The 26,014-nt window shown below is 46.5% G+C and overlaps 1 protein-coding gene across 3 annotated transcripts; it reads right to left on the bottom strand.

Annotated features, from left to right (window-relative positions):
• Window positions 1-2,183: 2,183 nt before the first annotated feature.
• Window positions 2,184-26,014, bottom strand: LOC134563444 (uncharacterized). Of its 3 annotated transcripts, XM_063421361.1 has the most exons (5): window positions 25,563-26,014; window positions 21,913-21,994; window positions 5,890-12,639; window positions 5,667-5,764; window positions 2,184-2,304 (listed from the first exon to the last, which is right to left on the bottom strand). In XM_063421361.1, the coding sequence occupies exon 3, from the start codon at window positions 7,776-7,778 to the stop codon at window positions 5,931-5,933; it is 1,848 nt and encodes a 615-aa protein (XP_063277431.1). In that variant the 5' UTR covers window positions 7,779-12,639; window positions 21,913-21,994; window positions 25,563-26,014; the 3' UTR covers window positions 2,184-2,304; window positions 5,667-5,764; window positions 5,890-5,930. The 3 variants fall into 3 exon arrangements, with proteins under 3 accessions (XP_063277431.1, XP_063277432.1, XP_063277430.1); XM_063421362.1 differs by having other exon boundaries at window positions 5,667-12,639; window positions 25,555-26,014; XM_063421360.1 differs by having other exon boundaries at window positions 5,667-12,639.

The raw sequence follows: 26,014 nt of genomic DNA, 5'->3' as shown, positions 1-26,014 counted from the left end.
CATTCTTGTGCTGCTTAACTTCCTGTTTCAATGACAGACCTTTACTAAATCTCCATCACATTTGTAGCGGTTCATGGAAGATTATGAATCATTTCAGTGGATCATTTACTTCATTACTTTTTTATTAAATTGAAAATCAAAAAATCAAAATCCTGATAGGATAGAATAGAGCTCTCTAGATTATCAGGTTATTATCTATGGCCCTCATTTTCCATTACCTTCTGACAGTGGGAAAACAGAACAGTTGTTATAGAGGAGTAAATGGGAGAATGCAGGAATCTGTCAATGTGCTCACAGAGAGCCAACGGGCTCTGTCACAGCTAGCCCAGACACAGCGACAGGCGTCGTAGGGGGGTCAGTCTGCGAGCAACGCAGGCAGTACTGACCCTGTGGGTTCTTTGCCTAGCAGAGGCTTGTGCGAGCGATGGAGATTCGACAGGCAGTGGAAAGAAAGGAGGAAACAAATTCCAGACGAACAGAGGGTTTATTGCAAACACCTCCTCAGCCCGGGACTGTTCCGGGGGAGAGGGGTGCAGGGGGTTTTTGTCCGAGGCGAGTCGGAGGGAGGGCAAAGAGGGTGGCCAGCCACTGCCAGCCAACTGGGGCAGGTTGCCAGGGGATATGGGGGTACGGGAACATAACTTGGACCAATCAGGAGAAAATAGGAGGGATTTACAAAGGCGGGAAAAATGACAGGCAGCTAACCATGTGCTGCATAACAGGTGCAGGAGTCATGTGAGTTAAACAAAGGAACAATCGAGGGGTGGGGTAGAGTAAACCCAACCAGTACAAAATTATACAAAGCATAACTGATTAAATTAACACACTGCCACATCTCCCCGTTTTCTTTTTACTAAAAAGAACAAAACTGAGGGGGGTCCGGCAGATGCTCAGAGTCCAGGTAACATTCGGCGAATCAAGGTTGTTGAGCTGGCCACTAATCGTCTGCGAGGCTTTCACCGTCACTTTCTTCTTCAAGCTCCTTTTCAAGCTCCTTCAACTCGTCTTCAGGAGCCGTGGTCTTGGCGACCCGAGCAGCAGCCGGAGAGGGGGCAGATGTGGAACTTAAAACCAACTTAATTAACGATCTCCTGATTAGTCCGAAAGCAAGACAAACAATTAAAATAATAAACAAAATCAACAGACATGTTTTTAAAATGGGCCCGGCCCATCCAGATAAACCCCAACCTTTAAAAATGTTGCTCATCCAATCACCTGTCTCTCTTTTGATGTCACTGATCATATCTTGCATCTGTGCAATGAGTTTTCGAGTGCTCTCAGCCCGAGTCAACAGATTAAAACAACATAGACCCTCAAACTCCTCATACGTGTGATCGTGGAGAAGTATGATGTAGTCTATGGCTGCCCGATTTTGGAGGGAAGCTTGCCTCAATATTTCTTCGTCTTGCAGGAGTTTGAATAGGGTTCTGGAGGTTAAATTTGCTTGTTTCGCCACCCAACATTTTAAATGTCCCAATTCCCCCACGGCCTTAGCAATGGAGACCCATGGGGCAAAATTTGTGATTGCGACCTCTTTAGTTTTGTTCCAATGAATAATTTCCGAATCGCAATCTGGGTCCAATTTTCTAAGGTCTCTTTTGGAAACTGCCAATCCATGTGCACCACTTTGTCTCTTTTGCTTTTCTTTCCAATCTGTAATTTGCATCTTGTTGGGTGTGAACAGCCCTACCTTCCCTAGGGTGCACGGACCTCCAGAAAGACGAGAGGGGATACCTGCCCAAGCCCGATCTCTGCAGATCAGAAAGACTCCCTCGGGTAACTTTTTGGGGTGGTTGTGAATTTGAGGGGGAAGAACTCCCTTGGCCAACTTCTTGCACCACGAGTGGGCTCTATCTAGCACTTTAGATTGAAAAGCATGCTTGGTGTAGTTGTCTAAAGCGTCGGCCGAATTGGTAATACGAATGCAGGCGGGAGCTGTAGTTGCTCCGAGGAGCCGCAGCTCTCGGGGTTCCTCCTTCATATCTGGCAGGGAAAGCACAAAATTCTTCCAGCCAATAAAAGGATTAAATTGGGGGGTCTTACTGATGCAGTGGGCACAATGGAGAAGTCTTTCAGGCATTTCCCACTGTCTAAAGGGAATCCCCATGAGGCATGTGGACATCGGGTCTGAGGCTGATGCTTGATTGAGACAGATGTGATCTTGTCCCATAGATTCCACGAGCAGAGCCCACACGTTGGCTCACGGCTGTGGGACGGTCCAAGCTTGGGTGAATGTTAGCAGCTTGGTCAGAAAGAGCACGGTCGGGAGGCTTAGCATCTTGGGTCCAGGTCTGAAAAACAAAACTGGGGGGCCAAAAATTATTAATTTGGGTCACAAAAATAGGTAAAGGACAGGTCATGGTCCCATTCCCACAGGATGGGAAGAGAGGGTCTGGAGGAGACTCGCCTTCGACGGCGGAATGCCGCCGAAGCCACCTGCGGGACGCTGTCGTCATGCTCCCTCTTCCTTTTAATTAATGGGTTTACCCACTTGGCAGGTATCCATTTGATCCCGGTAGGCGTGAGGACACAGGCGTACCCACGCCCCCACGTCACCAGGTCAAATGGACCTTCCACCTTCCCTGACTCAGGTGATCTCACCAGCACCGGGGGCTTGGGATCGAACTGCCACTCCTTATTGCACCCAAAGTGTATGGTAATGGGCAGATTGGGATTTTCAAAGGAACAATTTAGAAAATTGATGACATAAAGGGCTCGGGCCAATCTGATTGCCGGCGGTTCCACCTTTAACACCTGTTGCTGTTGTTTAAGGACCCTCTTGATCTCTTGGTGGGTCCTCTCTACGATTGCTTGGCCTGTGGGGGAGTGGGGGATGCCTGTTTTGTGCTCCACTCCCCATTGCTGCAGGAAGCCAGCAAATTCCTTGGACTTGTATGCAGGGCCGTTGTCTGTTTTGATCCCCTTGGGGATGCCCATGAATGAGAAGGCCTGAACAAAGTGTTGGATAGCATGCTGGGCCCTCTCACCTGCGTGTGCAGAGGCATAGACAGTGCCAGAGAAGGTATCGACGGAGACGTGAACGTACTTCAGTCTCCCAAAGGATGGAATGTGGGTGACATCCATCTGCCAGAGTTCACAGCTCTCCAACCCGCAAGGGTTGACTCCGGCATGCAGGGTAGGCACAGCGTGGGACTGACAGGAAGGACACGAGCCGACAATCGCCTTAGTATGTTGACGTGTGAGGTTAAAACGTCTAGCTAAGCTAGGCGCGTTCTGATGGAACAGCTGATGGCTGAGCTTGGCCTGCTCAAAAACGTCAGGCAATGGGGCTATCGCTACAGGGGCAGCAAGAGCGTCAGGCCTCCTGTTACCCTCAGCAATAAACCCAGGCAAATCGGTATGCAACCTGGTATGCATCACATAAAACGGTTGCTCTCGGTGGGAGACAAGTTTGACCAATTTCGAGAGCTGCTCATACAGAGCTGTGTTGGACACCTCTTGTAAAATGGCCTGATCTGCTCTAGATACCACCCCCGCTACGTATGCGGAGTCGGTTACAATATTGAGAGGTCCAGAGAATCTCTCAAGTGCCCTGACGACAGCGGCCAACTCGGCTATTTGAGGTGAACCCTCAACTACTTTAATATCTGCCTCCCACTGCCGAGTTTCAGGGTCCTCCCAAGTCATTACTGACTTGTGAGAACTCCCGGACGCGTCAGTAAAAACTGTCATCGCATCGAGAGGTCTCCTGCTCTGGACACTCCTTAAAGCCAATTTAAAAGTTACGTCCGAATTAAATAGTTTGTGGGCCGGCCAATGAATTGAAATTTGGCCCGTAAAGGAATCTAGAGCGAATTGAAGTGCTTCATTTTCCTGAAGCAGGTGTTCCAACATGGGTTTAGTCATTTGGCCTGTTGACAATCCAATTGGCATGTGAATACATTCAGAGTCGCATCCTGCCAAATCTTTCATCCGCGTTCTTGCTTTGCGGATGAGCTCAGCCATAAGCTCTTGTGGCTGTGTCATTCTTTTGGGCCGATGGTGGCTGAGAAAGACCCACTCTATAATAAGAAGAGGGTCCTTTCTGCCTTGGCCCTTGGTGTTGTGTGCTGATGTTTTTGCACCTGTGTCCCATTGAAAAATGATCCCATGTAGATGTGGCAGCTTACCCAGAATGATGAACCGAAAGGGAAGCTCGGGATCGCATCTGTGTGCCTGTCGTGATGTCATTGCCTGCTGGACCTTCTCCAACGCTGCTTTTGCCTCTGCGGTAAGCACCCTAGGAGAACTGAGCTCCCCTCCCCCTTTCAATAAATTGAAAGGAGGGGCTAGATCCTCGGTGGTAAGACGTAGCCAGGGCCTTACCCAATTCAAGGTACCGCAAAGCTGATGGGCGTCCGCAAGGGTACGGACATTTGTTCGAATTTCCAATTTTTGAGGCACAATGGTCCTCCTACCAATCTCCAGGCCCAGGTACTTCCAGGGTGGCATCATTTGGATCTTATCTTTTTGCAGCTCGAACCCTGCAGCAACTAACGAATTGGTTACAAGGTCAAGCGCTCGCGTAAGTTCATCTTCGGTCGGCGCGCAAACGAGGATGTCATCCATATAGTGGTGGATGACAACCCCCTCCGTGGCTGCGCGCACAGGGGACAGCAAGGAAGAGACGTACTGCTGACACATCACTGGGGAGGCCTTCATCCCTTGCGGGAGCACCCTCCAGTGGTACCTCTTCCTTGGGGCCACTCGGTTGATGGAAGGAACCAAGAAGGCGAAACGTGGGGCATCGTCCGGGTGTAGAGGAATTTGGAAAAAGCAATCTTTTATGTCAATCACAGCCAGATTCCAATTTCGTGGCAGCATGGTTGGGGAAGGCATCCCAGGTTGGAGAGACCCTATATCTTCAATTACCTTGTTAATTTGGCAGAGGTCGTGGAGGAGGCGCCATCGTTTTTTGTCACTCTTTCGAATGACAAAAATGGGCGAGTTCCATGGAGAATTGGTCTCCACGATGTGACCTTTAGCTAATTGCTCCTCCACGAGCTCCTCAAGCGCCTGTAATTTCTCTTTTGTTAGCGGCCACTGCTCAACCCAGACTGGTTTATCTGTTGTCCAATTCAGTTTCAGGGTCAGGCGCTTCTCAGCAGCCGCTGCCTGAAAATTTTGCGAGGGGTTGGGAATGTCAATTGTGACCCCCCACTGGGCCATGAGGTCTCGTCCAAGCAGGGGTTCCTTGTAATCTAAAACAAAAGGACGGATGGCAGCCAATTGTCCTTTTGGCCCCGTAATTTTTACCACGTTTTTTGACTGTTTTGCGGATTGGAACCCTCCTACACCTTGGATCTGTCCGTCCACATCCTCTAGGGCCCAGTGCGACGGCCATTCCGCGGTCGGGATAAGTGTAACATCTGCCCCTGTGTCGAAAACAAGATCTTTATCTACTGACTCATCTCCCACAGTGAGCGTACATCGCACCAAGGGCTTACGGGTGTAAATGTGATGTACAGCATTTACAGTAAAGGTAAGATGTTCTGGGTCACCATATGGGATTGCTTGTGCGATGACCTGGCCCTTGGGTAAAAACGTGGGCGGATGAGTGCAGCGCAGCCAGAGAATGAGGGCCCTGGTGTTGTTGTGAAGTGTCCCCGGGGCTACCTCAATCTCCTGCGGAGTATATTTGCAATCACCGACAACGATGAACTTACCTTCGCCGGTCATTGGCCACCGATGTAACTTCTTTGGGTCTATGGTGACGAAATGAAAGTCCCTATCAGTCAGGTACAATGGTCTGGTGAGATGCAACCTGTAGGGTTGAAAAAAGGAAGAGGTGGTGAGAATAGGTTTTGCTATGTCATGTTCAGGTGTTCTTGAGTCTGTTGTAAATTGTCCATCCAATTGACCCCCTTTGGAATTCCCTGCCCGGTCCACCTGATTGGGGTCGTCGCACTGGGTGGACCCGCGCTCCCCTTTCAGTTTTTTTGCTGTGCCTGGGAAGGCACCGGCATTCCCGGAGGTGTATTTTGAGTCCGCTGTAGTGAAGGTTTCTTAGGGCAGTTGGCAGTCCAGTGTCCTTCCTCTTTACAGAAGAAGCAGCGACCAGGGCGGTTGCCAAAGGAGGGTCGCCGCTGAGGCGGACGATGTTGAGGCTGTTGGGATGATTCTGCAGCACGCACAGCCTTGGGCGGAAAGGTTGCCTGGGAGGGTGGTGGTGGGTTCCTCCGGGCAAGGAAGGGCACCTTCATCTGGCACACCTGGAGCTTGGACTGGAGAGTGCGGGGCGGATCTGGGGGAAGACTCAAAATTGCCTGTTTACACAGGTCGTTAGCATTACCGAAAACAAGCTCCCCTATAATACCTTCCCGTGCACTTTCTGTTTGAACTTGAACTTCCACTGCTCTGGTGAGCCGCTCGACAAAGGCAACAAATGATTCAGAAGGTCCCTGCCTAATGGTGGTATAGGGTGGTGATGGTGCGTCTGGCTGCAAACAAAAGAAAGCCTTGCAGGCTATATCTTTTATAATTGAAAGGACTGCTGAGGGTATTAGGGCTGCCTGGGACTCAGGGGAAACATAGGAACCTTCACCAGCAAGCAACTCAAGGGAAAGGGGATTGCCCTGTTCATCGATGGCTGGAAAGGGCAACTGAGGCATTGCTTCTCGCAGGGCCTGTTTAAATGCTGCGTCCCAGAGCTTAAACTCTGTGCCATTCATCAGGCAAGAGAAAAGCTGCCGGAGGTCTGCTGGAACAACATGGACACCTGCGAGATCAGCAGTGAGGAGGCCACGGAAGTAGGGACTCTCCCTGCCATATTCCTTGTGCGCCTTGCATAAATCCCGAATGATGCTTTGGGAAAAAGCATGCCAATTGGGTTTTGGTGTGTCACCACCACGTGTCCTGCGGTAGGTGACAAGCGCAGCAGAGAGAGTGACCTCTGGCTCACCCTCGCTCATTTCTTCCGGTTCCCAACCGTGGGAACCGGAAATGAGAGTGTGGGAAAATTGCTGGAAAGATGGCGTCCTTCCGGGGTGGGGAGATAGACTCAGCCCTGCCTCAGGGGTGTGTCGAGGGGCAGGGTGAGTGGGCGGGACCTTTGGGGAGGAGGGAGGGGTCCGGGAAGGGGCTATGGGAGGGGCGGAGGGAGGAGCTGAGGGAAGGAAGGGGTTGGAGGAAAGAAAGGGGTTCAGGGGATGGGGGAAGGGTGGCGGCCACGTGGAGGATTGGACGCCATTAGGTGGATCACCGCCACCATTTGATGGCCGGTGTGACGCATTTAAATTAAACTGAACCTTGGGTTTGCAATTTGGGGAAGCAGGGGAAGGGAAAGGTCCTCGGTCAGCTTGGCCAGAGCCTTCCGAGGGGTCCCCAGCAGTCTGTCCAAGGCTACTGGGGCTCAGGGATTGGGAATTTTTCGGAGAGCCTGGTCTAGCAACTCCCTGAGTCGCTGCTTTCCTCAAAATTCCCCTTCTCGGGGCAGAGGGACTGGGACTGGGTTGAAGGGAAACGGGGGCTTGCTGGGTTTCCTGAGAGCTTTTCTGCACTCCCTTTTTTGTCGCTGCCGTCTTTAATTGCAAAATTAAAAAGGCTAATTTCTGTGTGTTCTTTTCCCCGGCGTTGCCTAATTGTAACAGTTTCTTTTCCACCAGCTCCCAAAACCGGGAGGTGTGTACCATCAGCGGGGATGCCGTCGGGTAGTGCAGGAAAACCCATCTGACTAGCTTTTTTAAACAATCCTTAGAGAACTTCACTTTATTAGCTTCTAACAACGCAACGCAACTGTAAAACACTCCTTTCTGGGAAGCCGACAGAGAAGCACCCATTCTGCCTGTGTAATTTCTGGAGCCAGCAAACGAAAAGCGCAACGAAAAAACCCCGCCGCCACGCGCTTTTTAAAACTGATGTTTCCTGCGCCCGACCGCCTCTGCAAAAAGCCAGCGCACGCGGCGAAACCGAAACTGGCTGGCCGGCGAAAACCCGCACCTGCCGGCAGCTATGCCGCGCGAGCCTGTGCTCGCGCACAAAAATAAAAGCCTTAAATCAACTGAGGGAACGAAAAACCCACCAGGGGAGACGGACCCGGGACGGGGCCACAAAACCCGATTCCTGGGGGTCGTGCGACCTCAGCCAGGGGGGTGCTGTCCCCCACAGGCTGCCACAAAGGGGAACGCCGTCCCCACTTACCCGCCCCGCGGTCTAGGGGGGTCTGCTTACTTACAAAACCCTGGCGTGGTGCTCCAAAGCTGCTCCAGAAGATCCACTGCCGGAGAAGGACCGTTTTCGGGACGCTGCGACAACGGCTGCCCTCCTCTCTCCGGGGAGCGGTCCCTCGCGGGGGGCGCTCCAACCCGGGCCGGTGTGACGTCCACGGATTATTTCAGGTGGGCTCAGCTCCTTGCTGAGACGCACCAATCCTGCCCGTGGGCTCCGTAAAGGCGCTGAAAGCCCCCTTCCAGTGCCGCACGGTGGGCGGCACAACGCTGTCGATGTGCTCACTGAGAGCCAACGGGCTCTGTCACAGCTAGCCCAGACACAGCGACAGGCGTCGTAGGGGGGTCAGTCTGCGAGCAACGCAGGCAGTACTGACCCTGTGGGTTCTTTGCCTAGCAGAGGCTTGTGCAAGCGATGGAGATTCGACAGGCAGTGGAAAGAAAGGAGGAAACAAATTCCAGACGAACAGAGGGTTTATTGCAAACACCTCCTCAGCCCGGGACTGTTCCGGGGGAGAGGGGTGCGGGGGGTTTTTGTCCGAGACGAGTCGGAGGGAGGGCAAAGGGGGTGGCCAGCCACTGCCAGCCAACTGGGGCAGGTTGCCAGGGGATATGGGGGTACGGGAACATAACTTGGACCAATCAGGAGAAAATAGGAGGGATTTACAAAGGCGGGAAAAATGACAGGCAGCTAACCGTGTGCTGCATAACAGGTGCAGGAGTCATGTGAGTTAAACAAAGGAACAATCGAGGGGTGGGGTACAGAGAACCCAACCAGTACAAAATTATACAAAGCATAACTGATTAAATTAACACACTGCCACAGGAATCCTTCTGACAAAAATTATAAATAGGTTTTGTTGTGGAAATTTGTGACATGCCTCTTGCAAAGTCTTCTTATTTATTAAAAAAAATTGCTTTGAAGTTATGCATACTTTTTTCTAACTAAACTCAGTTCCTTGTCTGTAGTCCCGGTTCATTAAGATGTTTAAGCATATGGACTTTGGTGACTGTTTTTATGTTTTAAAACTGCTTTAAATAATAATGAGGAAATTTTGTTATATTGTGGTAAAGGACAAGGTGTGGCGTGTGTGCAAATTTCCCATCTGTGTCAGTGTTATTTTTGCTTTGGTGTGCAGAATTCTTTTTGTTGATATAAGTGAAGTTTGTGAAGATTGTGTGATCCATGTATATTTTAATGATAATTCTTATGTATACATGTAAGTGCTTTCGCAAAACCAAAAATATATGACAGGGTTCCTCTCCCCCCATTTTTATGAAAACTTTGATCAAACAAAAGAAATTATACCTCATGCGGTTATTATAATAATTAAAATTGGCCACAATTAGTACTGTGAAACTTTGCACAAAGTTTCACATGGGATACGAATATGGGTCACACCAATGGCTGTTTACAGCTGCCTAAATCCAGAAGTACACCAGAATCAATGACTCATGGACTCGTTTCATGTGTGCTGAGCAATGTCTCCAATATGCATATAGAAAACATTAAAATTGTGCTTTTGCAGAATGTGTAAAGAGAAAAAAAATCTGGGTATTCATTAGTTATTTAATTTTTAAGAAGGAGAAACAGTAAATGAAACGTAAATAATTGGCTAACTATGACAATTAACTTTCAAACAGAAAGAAATTTTGTGTATAAGCACTGAGTTATGGTAATTAAGGTTTCTTTTCCAAAACATCCCAAACAGAAATTGTATCTGATATGCATCAAGATACAATAAAGGACACTGATTACTGGAATACTTGTTGAAGGCAGCATACCTTCATGTTAGATTTATTACTAAATTTTAGATATACTTGTATCACATAAATGCTAGATACTGTTTCCTCCATCCTCAATCCCTGATTCAAAGATACCACAAATCTTGTAGTATCAGAAGACGTGCTATTAGGCAATTAAGCCTTGATTTTCATCCTTTAATTGTTACCATTTATAGAATAAAATCACCTTTTTAGTTTTTTAAATCTACAAGAAGTTGGAGATATAATTAATTTTCTTCTTTAGAAAGAGCAGAAACCTAAATACTTCTTATATTTGCTCCATATCCTTCCTTAGTTTAAAATTTTTCCCTAGCAAATTGTCTGTAACACTAGCAGTAATTTGTTTATTCATAATTTTAGATTTCAGAAAGACAAATGGCTGTAGATGAGCATCTTCTAGTTTCTTAAGGAAAAACTTCTGTCATATGTCAAGATATTCAGTCTGCAACTTTGAAAGTCAAGGTTAACCATATAGACCTATGATAAGAAAGTAATGAAAATGTTATTTTGAGCTTAGCTTTATTTAATAGTGTCCTGGGGTGATGTTATGTTTATATCCCTAATCGTCTGTTGGGTTTGTACTGGATATTGCATTCTGTGCCTTTAAGATTGGGTCTGGGAGCAGAGGGGGGGGAGAAGCGTGCAGTTTGTTTTCAGAGACTGTACTCCCTCCTCCACATTCTGGTTTGGAGTGTTCTCTGCTACACGAACAGAAGTGGCAGGCACGAGGAGATTTTTTTCTCCTTTTCTTTTTCATTAGTTTAGCTAGCTGAGGCACAAAAGCCTCACTGGACTGTTTTCTCTGCTTTTCCTGGAACTGTTTGAACCTGCTCTGGACTGGAGACCTGGGGCAGTGCCGGGGGCTTGCACCTGAGACCCACCGGGGCTTACCCTGCGCAGCAGCTTTTCCCAGCGCCAGAGGGACTGAGAACAGAGCGACCACCTACAGGAGAGACTTTTTCTGAATTTGTCATCTGGTATTGCTGAATTTATTGTGCTGGGGAGTGCTCTGCCTATCAATAAACAGGTTCCTTCCCACTTCTCTCAGAGGAAGTCTTTCCCAAACCGGTTGGGGGAGGGGCCACGTGGGTTTGCTTTCTGGGGTGGGGAGAGAGAGCCCCTTTGGAGGTTTTTCTCCCAAATTTGCCCTAAACCAGGACAATTCCTTGTGTCCGACGTGGGGCTTGAGAGAGTGGAAAAAACCCTGTACTGATTGTATTTTTGATTGCAAGTGCTCTATATTGTTAGAAAGCAGTCAGTAGCTATGTTGTTTGAATTCATGTCTCTCGGGGTGGAGACCTTGATGTGTTTCTGGTCCCTAGGCTTCTTTGAGGTCCTAATACCTTTGTGGTCCCTAAGTTTATTTTCATATCCAGGAATAGCTCCGGTATTGTCCCTAATATGTAGTTTTTACAGTAGAGGGGCATGGACTAGAGTAGCTATTTGTTGGAGTCCAGAGGATCCCTCTGACAGCCCTGGAGTACAAGGGGGCTGTACAGGGGGGTCTGGGATCTGTACAAGGGGGTCAGCCAGCCTCCCACAGAGCCCAGAAGGACTCTGATTCGGGCTTCTATCCATGGAAGTGAATGCTCACATGAAGAAAGAATCACAGATCCTAAGAATTTAGAAGTAGATAGTAGTTTGTTATAGAGTATAAATATAGAGATTAGGATTCATAGTATACGGGGCTGAGAGGACAAGATGGAGGAATTGGGGAGTGGCCCCTAGTTTCCTTGTTCTTGTTCTCATCCCCCATCTTTTGCTGATTTGGACTTTAGAGATTGGTTTAGAATAGAACTGACATGTTAGCGTAGCAAGTTAGTATTGGTAATGTTCTGTAAACAATAAATACGTCTTGGACTGTGGTTGGGTCGGGAGTGCGGTACATAAGGTACGGGGCTCTCTGATCCGCCCCAGTCCAGCGGCAGCCCAGTCCAGCGGCAGCCCAGCGCCAGTCCAACGGCGTGTCTTGCTTTGCTGGGGACGCCTTGCAAAGCCGAACAAGAACTGTTAGATAATATGAAATAAACAACCTTGATAACTTGAGCTGCTGGACTCACAGTGTCGTCTCTGCCTTTGGTGTGAAACGCTCAGGGCAACGAGAAGACAGAAAACCTTATTATCTTGGGGAACAGCAACCCCAGGGAAATACCCAGGGAACAGCAACCCTGGGGGAAGATTTCACCACCTCGGGGAACGGCCGCCCCGAGGGGAATCTCGGGGAACATCAACCCCGAGAGCTATTGGCCTTGGCTTGGTGATAATGATTTGTAGGAAATTTATAAAGGTGCTGGAGTCTATTCCTGGTATGTATGGTTATGGTTATGCACCTAGTTTGTTGGAGGAGGAGCAGGGGATGAAGCATTGCAGTCTTTTGTTTCCTTCTCTTTTAAATCTGTTACATCACTATTGGAGAATGTTCAGTTTCCCCTGAGTGTTAGAGACCATCTTTTTGCTATTTAATCTGGTAAGCTTCCTCTATACAGTCTGCAGCTTCTCTAGAATGAGGGCTGAGATTTCTAGAGGGGCTGATGAAACCCCTGACCCAGGAGTAGACCGAGGTGTAGGAAATCCTGAGTGGTGTGGAGAATGGGAGGATATGGGCCAACTTCTGAAGGAGTTTTCTGATCCTATAGTCTGGGACTTTCCACGTGAACAAATTCAGAATCCATCCAAGGTGGGGAAATACCTGAAAGAGAAGTACCATGATGACTCTAAGGGGGAAAAGATCATTGCAGTAAGCTGGGCCCTGGCATATGCTTATCACACACTGCTAGATACTGTAAGGCAGCAGACAGAGGCAGGGGGACAGGGATACAAATCAACCGCTACTCCAGTCACTCAGGCTGCAGCCAACACCCCAGTTATGAAGCCAGCAGCTAAATCAGAACGTAAGCCTGAGTCGGCAGCTAAACCAGACAGTAAGCCTAAGCCCCTGGCAGTTTCTCCGGCAAAGAGGCACACACACAAAACTGATCGACCAGCGAACGACGATGATCCAGGAGGAGGACTTTCGCCAAAATCAGAAGTCAAAGCAACTGGCACAGGGTCAGAAGCCAATATTGATTCCTTCTCCCTGAAGGACCTTTGGGGCATAAGAAAGGATTACAGGCGACAACCTGATGAATCTATAATTAGTTGGTTAGTCCGTCTTTGGGATGCTGCAGCTGAGGCTACAATTCTGGACAGCACTGAAGTGAGGCATTTGGGATCCCTGTCACTTGATCTGGTTATCAACCAAGGAATGATGAGGGTGCTAATCCTCACAGTCTCTGGGTATGGGTCCTAGGAAGTATGGCAGAAAGATATCTGTGTGCAGATGATCTCTATATGCAGCAAACCCAGTGGAAGACTATAGAACAAGGGATTCAACACTTGAGAGAAATGGCAGTGGCAGAGATTGTCTTCTCAGATGACATCAACACTAGGAACCCAGACTTGGTACCATGTACATCTGTGATGTGGAGGAAACTTATACGACTTGGGCCACAAGAATACTCTTCTGCTTTGGCAGTAATGAAACGGGATGACACGGAGAAGACTGTGCATGATATGGCGAAGAAGCTCCGAGCATATGCAGATGCTGTGCATGGGCCAACACATGCCAGAATCGCAGCTGTGGAAACACATCTACAGAAACTAGAAGATAAGATAGAGGAGAATCACAAGAAACTCAGGAAGGAGATTAAAGAAGACCTTCTCCAAATCTCAGCAGTACAGATCAGAGGTTTTGGTACCCAACGCACATGTTCCCCAGATAGGGAGAGAGGGTACACCCCACGAGCTGAGCTGTGGTCCTTCCTGCACGATTGCAGAGAAAATATGAGGAGATGGGATGGAAAATCTACTGCTGCTCTGGCACAACAGGTGCGTGAATTGAAGGAAGGCAAGACTCAGAGAGGAAGTTCCACCAAAAGGGAAGCGTCTCCAGTTGCCCGTAGCCAAACTGCCAGATATGATGATGATAACATGTCCGATCCCCTTGAAGGAACTTCCAAGATATATGCCCGAGGAAGGAAGGATAACCAGGCTTAGAGGGGCCCTGCCTCTAGCCAGGTAGAGGCTAGGGAAAACCGTGTTTTTTGGATTGTGCGGATTCGTTGGCCTGACACATCTGAACCACAAGAATATGAGGCCTTGGTTGACACTGGCACGCAGTGCACATTAATCCCATCAAGACATGTCGGGGCAGAATCTGTCTCTATCGCTGGCGTGATAGGGTGATCACAGGATTTTACTCTGGTGGAAGCAGATGTGTGCCTGACTGGAAATGAGTGGAAGAAACACCCTGTTGTGACTGGCCCAGAGACCCCATGCATTTTGGGCATAGATTACCTCCGAAGTGGGTATTTCAAAGACCTGAAAGGACTCAGGTGGGCATTTGGGATAGTGGCTGAAGTGACAGAGGGAATGCAGCAACTGAACACCTTGACTGGACTGTCCAAGAATCCATCTACAGTAGGACTTGTGAAGGGGGAAGAGCAGCAGGTACCAATTGCCACTTCAATAATGCACCGCCGAAAATATAGAACAACTCGAGATACTGTGATCTCCATCCATAAAATGATCCAAGAGCTGTAGAGCCAAGGGGTGGTCAGCAAAAGACACTCACCCTTCAACAGCCCCATTTGGCCTGTGCGCAAGTCTGACAGAGAATGGAAGTTGACTGTGGACTACCATGCATTGAATGAAGTGACTCCACCGCTGAGCGCTGCCGTGCTGGACATGTTGGAGCTCCAGTATGAGCTGGATTCCAAGGCAGCAAAGTGGTATGCCACTACTGACATTGCCAATGCATTCTTCTCCGTTCCTCTGGAAGCAGAATGCAGACCTCAGTTTGCCTTCACCTGGAGGGAAGTGCAGTACACCTGGAACCAACTGCCCCAGGGGTGGAAACACAGCCCCACCATCTGCCATGGACTGATCCAGGCTGCACTGGAAAAGGGTGAGGCTCCAGAACATCTACAGTACATCAATGACATCATTGTGTTGGGGAACACAGCAGCAGAAGTGTTTGAGAAAGGAGAGAAGATCATCCAGACCCTCCTGGAAGCTGGTTTCGCCATCAAAAAGAGTAAAGTTAAGGGACCAGTTCGTGAGATCCAGTTCCTGGGAGTAAAGTGGCAAGATGGACGGCGTCAGATTCCTACTGATGTCATCAACAAGCTTACAGCAGTGTCTCCACCAACCAATAAGAAGGAAACACAAGCTTTCTTAGGCGCCACCGGCTTTTGGAGAATGCACATTCCCGAAAACAGCCAGATTGTGAGCCCTCTCTACCTGGTTACCCACAAGAAGAATGATTTCCCCTGAGGCCCTGAACAGCAGCAAGCCTTTGCCTAGATGAAGCAGGAGATAGCTCATGCAGTGGCCCTTGGCTCAGTCAGGACAGGACCAGAGGTGAAGAATGTACTCTACTCTGCAGCCGGGAGCCATGGTCTGTCCTGGAGCCTTTGGCAGAAGGTGCCTGGTGAGACTTGAGGTCGACCACTGGGATTCTGGAGCCAAAGTTACAGAGGGTCCAAAGCCCACTACACTCCTCCAGAGAAGGAAATCTTGGCATCCTATGAAGGAGTTTAAGCTGCCTCAGAGATGATTGGCACAGAAGCACAACTCCTCCTGGCACCCTGACTACTGGTGCTGGGGTGGATGTTCAAAGCAGAGGTTCCCTTTACCCACCATGCCACCGACGCCACATGGAGTAAGTGGATTGCTCTCATCACTCAGTGCACCCGTCCTGGTAAACTGAATCACCCTGGGATTTTGGAGATAATTACAAATTGGCCTGAAGTTGAAAATTTTGGTCTCACAGATGGAGAACAAGAGCAAGTGACACGGGCTGAAGAAGCTCCACCATACAACCAACTGCCAGCAAAAGAAACACATTACTCTCTTTTCACTGCTGGTTCCTGTCGCATCATAGGGATGAACTGGAAGTGGAAAGCAGCCGTGTCGAGCCCCATACGACAGGTCGCTGAGGCCACTGAAGGAGATGGTGGATCAAGCCAACTTGCGGAACTCAAGGCCGTTCAATTGGCCCTGGATATTGCTGAAATAGCAAAGTGGCCAAAGCTCTACCTCTACACTGATTCGTGGATGGTAGCCAATGCTCTGTGGGGATGGCTGGAAAGGTGGAAAGAGGTTAATTGGCAGCTTAGAGGAAAACCAATTTGAGCTGCTGAAGAGTGGAAAGAAATTGCCACCAGGGTAGGGAGACTGCCTGTGAAAGTCCGCCACGTAGATGCCCATGTCCCCAGGAGTAGAGCTCATGAGGAGCACCAAAACAACAAGCAAGTAGATCAGGCTGCCAAGATAGAAGTGTCAAAGACTGATTTGGATTGGGAACACAAGGGAGAGTTGTTCCTCACTCGATGGGCCCATGATGCCTCAGGCCATCAGGGCAGAGATGCCACCTGTAAGTGGGCACAAGACCGAGGGATGGATCTAACCATGGACAGTATTTCTCAGGTTATCCATGACTGTGAGACATGTGCTGCCATCAAACAGGCCAAGCAGGTGAAGCCCGTAAGGTATGGGGGACGGTGGTCCAAATATAGGTATGGGGAGGCCTGGCAGATTGATTATATTACACTACCCCAGACATGTCAAGGCAAGCGCTATGTACTGACCATGGTGGAAGCCACCACGGGGTGGCTGGAGACCTACCCTGTGCCCCACGCTATGGCTCGGAACACCATCCTAGGCCTTGAGAAGCAAGTCCTGTGGAGGCATGGTACCCCTGAGAGAATCAAGTCAGACAACGGGACTCATTTCAAGAACAGCCTTATAAACACCTGGGCTAGGGGACATTGCATTGGGTGGGTGTACCATATCCCCTATCATGCACTAGCTGCAGGCAAAGTGGTGAGGCACAATGCACTGTTAAAAACCCAGTTGAAAATATTGGGTGAGGGGTCTTTCAAAAATTGGGAGCAGTATTTGGCAAAAGCCACCTGGTTGGTCAACACCCGAGGCTCCACCAACCGAGCAGGCCCCACCCAGGCTGAGCCTCTGCATACAGTAGACAGAGATAAAGTCCCAGTGTGTCGGAGTCTAGAACATCCCTCTGGCCACCCTGGAGGGTTTGGAGACCGGACAGGGGGGTCTGGGATCTGTACAAGGGGGTCAATCAGCCTCACACAGAGCCCAGGAGGACATTGCCTCTGATCCCTGTCCATGGGAGTGAAGGCCCACATTGTATGAAGAATCACAAGCTGAGAGAATTCAAAATAAGTAGTAGTTAGTTTATCATAGAATGTAAATGTAGGATCTAGGATTTTTAGTATATGGGGTAGAAGAGACAAGATGGAGGAATTGGGGAGTGGCCCCTGTGCTCCTTGTTCTTGCTCTCGTCCCCCATCTTTTGCTGAGTTGGATTTTAGAGATTGATTTAGAGTAGAAACGACATGTTAGCATAGGTAGTAGGCATTGGTAAAGTTTTGTAAATAAAAAGTACGTTTTGGACGGTGGTTGGGTCAGGGGTACCGTACATAAGGTGCGGGGCTCTCTGATCCGGCCAGTCTGCCGCATGTCCTGCTCTGCTGGGGATGCCTTGCAGAGCTGAGAAAGAACTAAGATAATGTACCCTGCCAGGGAGGCCTGGCAGAGCTGAGAAAGAACTGAGAGATAATGAGGAATAAACAGCCTTGGAAACATGCACTGGCGGACTCAGCTTGTCGTCTCTGGCTCCGGCATGAAACGCTTAGGGCAAAGAGAAGACGAAAAACCTTATTACCTCGGGGAACAGCAACCCCGAAGAGACTCCCAGGGAACAGCAACCTTGGGAGAAAACCTTATTACCTTGGGGAACAGCAACCCCAAGGAGAATCTCAGGGAACAGCAACCCTGAGACCAGTGGTGCATGTCAGAGGCTTGTTAGGGAAGACAGTGTAGATCAAGTCTGCCTCAAGTACAGACAAAGCCATTTCTGAGGTTGTCTTTGCTCAGGGACCAGGTTACACATGGTGGATAATGCAGAGAGATGGAACAACATGATGTGTACCTCAGGGAGATCTGATTGTTGGGTGAGGATCATATGTAAACATCACTGTTTGCTGGGTGTTATTGCCATTGTCTGTACATTGAACCATGCAGACATGAAATAGAAGGAAATGTGTGAGAGGGTATGTGTAAGTGTTGAAGGTATGAGAAAGTCTCAAAGGTATGAGCAAGTGTTGAAGCTATGAGCAAGTGTGAGAGGGAGTTTGGGGTGAGTGAATTAAAGCGGGGAATCCTGCAGCCTGGGGACTGGATTCAGTGGCTTGGTGTGGGATGTGACAGGGGCATGATGGATATTGCTTGCATTTTCTTTTGTGGGGGGGGGAATGAATGGGAGTTTTATGTGGATAAATGCATGATGTATGTGTGTGCCAAGTTAGAATATATGTTGATTTTGGTAGTAAGTTGACGATATGGGGATAAGGGGTGGAATGTCCTGGGGTGACGTTATGATGTTTGTATCCCCAATCGTCTGTTGGGTTTGTACTGGATATTGCATTCTGTGCCTTTAAGATTGGGTCTGGGAGCAGAGGGGGGGGAGAAGCGTGCAGTTTGTTTTCAGAGACTGTACTCCCTCCTCCACATTCTGGTTTGGAGTGTTCTCTGCTACACGAACAGAAGTGGCAGGCACGAGGAGATTTTTTTCTCCTTTTCTTTTTCATTAGTTAGTTTAGCTAGCTGAGGCACAAAAGCCTCACTGGACTGTTTTCTCTGCTTTTCCTGGAACTGTTTGAACCTGCTCTGGACTGGAGACCCGGGGCAGTGCCGGGGGCTTGCACCTGAGACCCACCGGGGCTTACCCTGCGCAGCAGCTTTTCCCAGCACCAGAGGGACTGAGAACAGAGCGACCACCTACAGGAGAGACTTTTTCTGAATTTGTCATCTGGTATTGCTGAATTTATTGTGCTGGGGAGTGCTCTGCCTATCAATAAACAGGTTCCTTCCCACTTCTCTCAGAGGAAGTCTTTCCCAAACCGGTTGGGGGAGGGGCCACGTGGGTTTGCTTTCTGGGGTGGGGAGAGAGGGCCTCTTTGGAGGTTTTTCTCCCAAATTTGCCCTAAACCAGGACAATTAGTAACTGAAATAGTTGTTTTGCTTTTTTGCATTATGTTAACACTTTGCTAAATTTAATGGTCCTTGGTATGGAACTGTTCAGCTTTTGGGAGTTATGCATTTCTCAAGTCAACTGCTGGTTTAACAGATGTTTAAGAGTTCCTTAGCAGTATAAATTATAGTGGACTAAATTGCTCATTTAAGGGCATGACAAAGTAACTCTCAGAGCATGCTCTGGTATGTGAAGCAAGCTGGGTAAGTGAAAAAAGCAGCACATGGGACCCAATGAAAAAAGTCCTCTTTGCTATGTTTTAGAAAAGGACTGTCATACAAAAGTTGTGCCTCCTGCTAAAGTAGTTGAACCAGCTGCTTCCCATGTGCTGAAAACACTCTTGTCTCTTATTTCTCTTGTTCAGTTATTGTGTCTATAAATTGCAGTGGGCCACCTGTGCAATGCACTCATCCAGAATAGCCCCAGAGGAAGCATTAACATATCAAGGCTCATAAAGCACAAATCCTTAAATGTAAAAACTGACGCTTTCATCCTACTCCAGCCTACATCTATATAGACATTAAAACAGAAAGGAATAAAGAATACTTTGCTATGCAATTTGAAGGCCCTGCTCTCTTTGTGCAGAGGTCAGCAGCAAAACTCCTCTTGATTTTTTTCTTGGGAACAGGATCAAGGTATAAAAAAGCAGGAATTCTAGCTGTATATTTTAGAAACTTATTCTGACTTTTGACATGTATCAAATTTGATGCACCTACTAAGAAAGTGCAAGGAAGGCTTCTGTTCTTGACATTAACCAGATTTTTATTATTTCCAGTCTCAAAGAATTATGTCAGATCTCTCTGGAAATGCGAATGTGGGTTTGGACTGACCAGGGGAAGGTCTCAAAATTAGTAAAACTGCTTCTTCCAGCTCTAACATTCCCTCTTTAGAAAAGGTTTAAGAATGATTATTTTTTTATTGACATGTCAAGGATAAATCAACAAACACTGAGACTGCTTTTTTAACCTCTGGGCGTAGCCATTGGCCAGAATGGATGTAAAGATGGCAGTTTTCCCATTACTGCAATCTGCAGCACAGGTAACTTCCAACAGGGACAGAGGAAAGGAGAACAGACATTTTCAATCAACTTGAGCAGTTCTTGAGAAACATCCTTAAGAAGTTTCCTGGAGAAGCAACCATCCCTATGCACTTATCTTCAGTTCATACAAAGTATCATTGGCCAGTAGATAACAGCAATAATTGTAGTGTAGACAACATTTATCTGTTCTTGGCATAGATTGCTAAGGTACCCCCTGCTTCACTCCTTTCCATCTCTAAATTTATGTATTCTTTTCAGTTAAGATTTTCTCCAGGCCAGTGTATGTATGTTCTTAAGGACCTCTTATGAGAAGTGCGCTACCACATGCAACAGGGTTGTGCTTTGAAGGAATTGGGTTTGGGTACAGGAACTGCTGAACAAGACTGTGTGTACAGAGAGAAGCAAATCAAGGCAAGTGTCTCGTAAGGTCAGCCATGAACTGGGTATTGCACATTTCCCAAAACAAAAGAAGACTCAAGGCAGATTCCCCATGCTAAAAGCAAATAGAGCTGTTTTGGAGCTGGTTGCATACCTAAGACTACAGACCCACCTAATCTCAGTTTAGGATTCTGTCTAAACAGCATATTCACATTTCCGTATCTTGGATGTTTGATGTTTATTGAAGTAGCTGCCTATTTGACTCAGCCCTTCATAAACAATGATGTCCTTTATTACCTTGGTGTTTAACCTGTTTTGATCTCTTTCTTTTTTTACTGATTCCCTAGCTCCAAATTTTAAAACAGTTTCTAGCACATCTCCACGTTGTAAACCATTTCCTCTCTGCAGCACAATTAGACCCCTGACCTTCTATTCCCCAAAGCTAAAGAAATGCCAAATTGCCACAAGCACTTCATTATGTTTATGTATTGGTCCCATAAGAATTGAATTTTCTCTGGCTGTCCACATCCTTCTTTTTATTTCCTGTTTACTGGCATCATACAACTTTCTGTTATATCCAGTGCTCTTGAAATAGGTTATATATATTTTTAATCAGGTAAAACTATTTACAGTTAGTGATTTTCTCTTTTTTCCAAAATTGTAGCTTTCAATATGACCCACTGTAAATTAGTGACTATTACAAAATCTGAAGAAAGGGAAAAAAATTCAATAGTCTTAAGCATAGAGACTTGTACTTTATAGCTCAAGAAGATTTTGTGGGTTTGGATCAAGATCCAGCATAGGTGTGTTCACTGTTACTCATACGAATAGCCTCTTCAGGACATTACTGAACCCTTACTTTTCAAGTGCACCCTTGCAAAAGCTTTCACAGTAAACCTTCCTAACTGCAGATAGAAAACTACCCACAAATGAATATATTTGCCCTAAAGAAGACAGACCAGTGAAAATTATTCAGTAAAGGACTCAAAGTATGTTTTATCAACTATAATACATAGTACTGGTTAATACATCTTCTGTTAAATCAATCCTGTGTAAGCATTTACTGTGCCTGTGAAGTATGTGACATTATGTATGTTCTGTGATCACAATCTTTATCCTTAACTCTGCCCTTATAACAAAACAAACAAACAAACAAACCCAAAAAAACCCACCACCAAACACCAAAACAACAAGAACAACCAAAAGAAAAATCTTTTCTTATTCTCCTTATATATTACTCATTATGCTTATTCCATGGTGTAAAATGGTGGCCTCAACTATTGATGCTAGCAGAAATTCTGTCATTCCTTTAGTGAATCAGACACTGTTTTCAAATAGCATTACCCTGGCCTTTGAGAGGAACTGCTTCTGTAGGTTAGCTTTTAAGACCCTGCTGAGATCCATTTTCTGTTGTCATTGCACCCTTTGCTTTTAGTACTCACCCTTCCATATATTCTTAATAGACTCTGGTAGCAGGCTCTGGTAGGTTGTTTTCACTGATCAGTTCCTATTTCAAATTTTCACCTAGTTAAGAACAGAGTAAACAAATCAGTAAAATTGTCCATCTTTATGCAAAATTCAATGCAGTACAAATGCCATATTTTTGGCACAAAACTATAATATCCTGTGACCCCTACAAGAACTCAAGGTCAGGCTAACATTAGAATAATGGTCACTTCTGGGCTTAAAATCTGTTAATCTATTTTCATTTGTAAATGCATGAGGTTAGGGGTTTGTGAGCAGACATGGCAACAGAATAACATCCTGTTAGCTCATGCCCTATAGGCATCTTGGAAGAGTGGGTAGTTCAGCCTTAACCTGATTCAGGTAAGAGGAGTCAACACCTAGGAGTGTTCTTGATGGAGAGATCTTCAGCAAGGGGGTTTTCCCATGGTTACACACTGATTCTTTACTAGTTTCTTTTTAAATTCACATTAAAAAAAAAAAAAAAAAAAAGCCTTTTTTTTCATAGCTTATGAGCCCTACAGGAGAGTTTGAAATTATTGATTCAGAGTGATCAGTGAAAATGTCTCTCTCTCTCTTTCTCTCTGGGGCTTTCCTCTGTGTTGAGTCAGCAGTTGTTTATTTGTAAAATAGTAAAAATTGAGTTTGAAGTTGTCCAAAATTAGATTTGGAAGTCAATTCCTGACTTCCTTTGGCTACAAAAAGCTCAGATTTTGCCTATGAATATCTTGACTGTGTTTGAAAAACCTGTTGCTTAGCTGAACAGAGCTGCCTTTCTCCTTGTGCACATAACCACATGCCATTTGCAAAATATTTGTACTTGTCATGGTCATACTTGGAAATGTCTGATTGTTCTAAACTTAGCATCAGTTTTTTAAGGAGATTTAGAAATCAAAACAGGCTGAAATTTATCAACACACTCTATGTATTGCATGGAAATTGCTGTGGAACTACTAACAGAAAGTTTACTGCCCAGGTCAGTGAGATCCTTCTTAGGCAGCTGCAGATGGAAAGAAAAGGTCTGACACATGACACAAAGATGTGTGGTACGAATAGATCAATTTTTAAGGGGAAAGGTGTAAAAAATATTTGTCTCTGGTTCATAACAAAAATGTCCTAGAGAAAATGTGAGACATATTTTCATTTCTGGCATTAGTTCTTTCTATGAAATCTGCTCTTTTGTTTTTCCTGGGAATAAGTTATACCAGAGGATGGGTAGAGAATATCCAAGTGACCTTCTTGATGATTGCATCTAAACTTGATGAATGCGTTCCTTTTAAGCAAGCAGTTTCCCTGCTTCTCCTAATTTCTTCACTTCCCATGGTTTGGCAATGGTGTAATGAGAAACATCAAACTTTTCATGTAGATTTTCCAAATGTGAATTTGTATTTTTTTGTTGGTAACTACTAAAGAAATACTTATACAAAGTAAAGCAACTCCTCTTTCCCTAGCTTAGAGAAATCGAGAAAACAAATTATGTTTTCTGTAAAAAATGGGGTCAGTTTGGTTGTGGGATTGCATTTTATTGAAATGGTATGCTCTGGTTCACCCCTGGAAAATGTTTGGTTTATCCCAAGTCTGTACCCTCCCTGCAGTATCGTGTATCTGTAACATCATTGGCTGGAGAATGTTACCGCACCCACCTTGAACCTCTGTGTTAAGGGTGCAAATGCAGAGAGCTCCTCTTCTTTTGCCCTGGTAGTCTTCAGAGACTGCTCTCTCCCCCTCCCTCTCCCCTTCTCCCTCTCCCCCCTTCCCTTCCCCATCTTCCTCAGGGAACATGCTGCCTTCCTGGGGTAAGACTGAATAAACCCTCATCTCATCAGCACCTCAGCAGCCGTCTGGAGTCTCTTTGCCTGCCAGCACGCGAACACCCACGACCCTAGAGCCCGGGGGACTCCCGGGGAACCCTCTCTGAGATCCCCCCCAAAATTTAAACTACAACATTTGGTGACACCACCTGCTAGACTGTTTTAAAGCTCAGTGTCTCACAGTCAGTCACTTCTTTCCCACCATTGCCAGTGATGACAGGACTCCATGTTTTAAGTCAGTTGCATGTTTCCCTCATCTCAGGAAAGGGGAGTGCTGTGAGGGTTCATACTTCAGCACACGTATCCACTGACAGAGAGCACTGAAGCCACATGGCAAGCCTCAGCCATTTGGGCAGCTGACAATGGCTCCCCACTCTGGAGTGGTACCGTACAGTCTCAGTGCAAGCAAAGGCAATCATCTCATATGAAAAGTAATAATAAATGGACGACACAGTTTCAGGAAGGAAATTCTGACCACTTAAGAGGGCAAAGCCAAACAGAAAATGAATGTAAAGCACAGCAAATTTCCTCTTTCTGCAGCCTATGAGCACTTTAAGCCACGCACATGCTGCTCACACCGTTTTCACTGCAGCAGCAGGTGTTTGGAAGGCCTGTAAGGAGACAAGCAAAAAAGAAGCAATACAAATACAAGTGGGCTTCTCCTTCCAATGACAGAACTCTACATGGGTATTGAAAACATATACAAGTCACCTGTATCTTTTATGTTAAGCCTCAGAGGGTAATGTAATGACAAACTGAAAATCTAGAGGTGTCCTTCTGAATTTACCTGTAGAAAATAACTTCACTGAAAATAGTAAAATAAAACTGCCATAAGATAGTGTAATACTGGACCTCAGTTTACACTGGGAATTTACCTCTGGGTCTACCCTTTTGTGCAAGAGATGCTAGCTGAGGTAATGACAGGACTGCATGGCTTGATTACAATATCCTGGAATTGCTGGATCGTCAGCAAGATTACTGATGCTGTGTACTGGGGAACTTGTACGCAAATGTCATTACCATTTTCTGTCAGAATATTCTTATATTCCTCTTTCCAAAAAAATATATCATTGGTGATTGCAGTCTGGTCCCAGTGAATCATTATGCTACAAAAGCGGCCTCAAGATTTCATCGGAATTGTATTCACCAGGCTTTGGACAATTTTGGGGTAGATTTAAATAGAAATAAGGCCAGTTGACTCATTCAACCTTTCCAGTGGACTCTGTACCTGTATTTCAAATGGTGGGTATTTGAAACCCAGATATAGTCCTAAATTCTGTATTTAGGACTTCTGTCTCTCTTCAAAAGACCTGAGTGAGGAATTTTGAGAGTTAGGGGTTTATTTTGACATAAAAGTAAAATACAGCAATCTCAACCTAATTCACTCCAAATACAGTCTTTCTACTTCAGTGAAATTATAAACTGAATGTTAAGTCAGGCTGGGATGGAGGCAAGGTATTTTTCAGTTGGCTCAAGGTGAAATTCAGCTGCAAAAGAGTTGTAGCCAAGTCAAATATTTTGGAACAAGTAGGACTGAATGCTGTCTAGTTTGTGAGATACATACTGACATACAGTAATTATCTACACAGTAATGAAGAGATGTGTCCTGGTTTAGGACAAATTAGGGAAAAATCTCCAAAGGAGCCCCTTAAAGGAAACAAACCTCCACAACTCCTCCCCCCCCCCCCCCCCCCCCCCCCCGGGTTTGGGAGGAATTTCCTCAGAGGAAAAGTGGAAAAAACTTGTTTATTAAGAAAAAACAAAAAACACTCCCCAACACAAGAAAAACAGCCCGAGATGACAACAAACGTTTTCACCAGTCCAAGAGAGGCTGAACGGCTTGGGCAGTCTGCTGGGGAGGGTGCCAAAGCTTCTCTCAGATGCAGACTCCAGGGGAGTTCCTTGACGTTCCCAGATCAAGGTCCGAAGCAGGTCCGATGTCTTCAGGGAAGGGGAAGAAGGAAAGAAGGGGAAAAACAAAAGCAGAAAAATGGCAAAAAGCAAGCAAAAAGCAAAAAGCGAGAGAGCAAAGCCAGCAAAGCGAGCCTAAAGCTAGCAGCAGCAAGCAAGAGAGCAGCCGGGGGAGGGGCGTGGCTATAGACAAAACAAACTGAGAGCACGGGAACAGAAACACACGATTGGGATACAAAGCATGAAAATGTCCTGTCACCCCAGGACAAGATGCCTTCAATTAATATCATCACCTAAATCCAAGTTCAGATTTATAGCACTTGCAAGCCTTTAGAGTTATCTAGAACTTGGGCTATGA

This window comes from Prinia subflava, chromosome W (genome assembly GCF_021018805.1).
Source record: "Prinia subflava isolate CZ2003 ecotype Zambia chromosome W, Cam_Psub_1.2, whole genome shotgun sequence".
In the NCBI taxonomy this organism is placed as follows: domain Eukaryota; kingdom Metazoa; phylum Chordata; class Aves; order Passeriformes; family Cisticolidae; genus Prinia; species Prinia subflava.
Note: the sequence above shows the minus strand (reverse complement) of the source record. Positions and strands in the feature narration are given on the sequence as shown.

What these genes read in the sequence shown, in the direction of transcription:
- LOC134563444 (XM_063421362.1), bottom strand. Translation starts at nt 7,778, where the DNA reads ATGGGTGCTTCTCTGTCGGCTTCCCAGAAAGGAGTGTTTTACAGTTGC.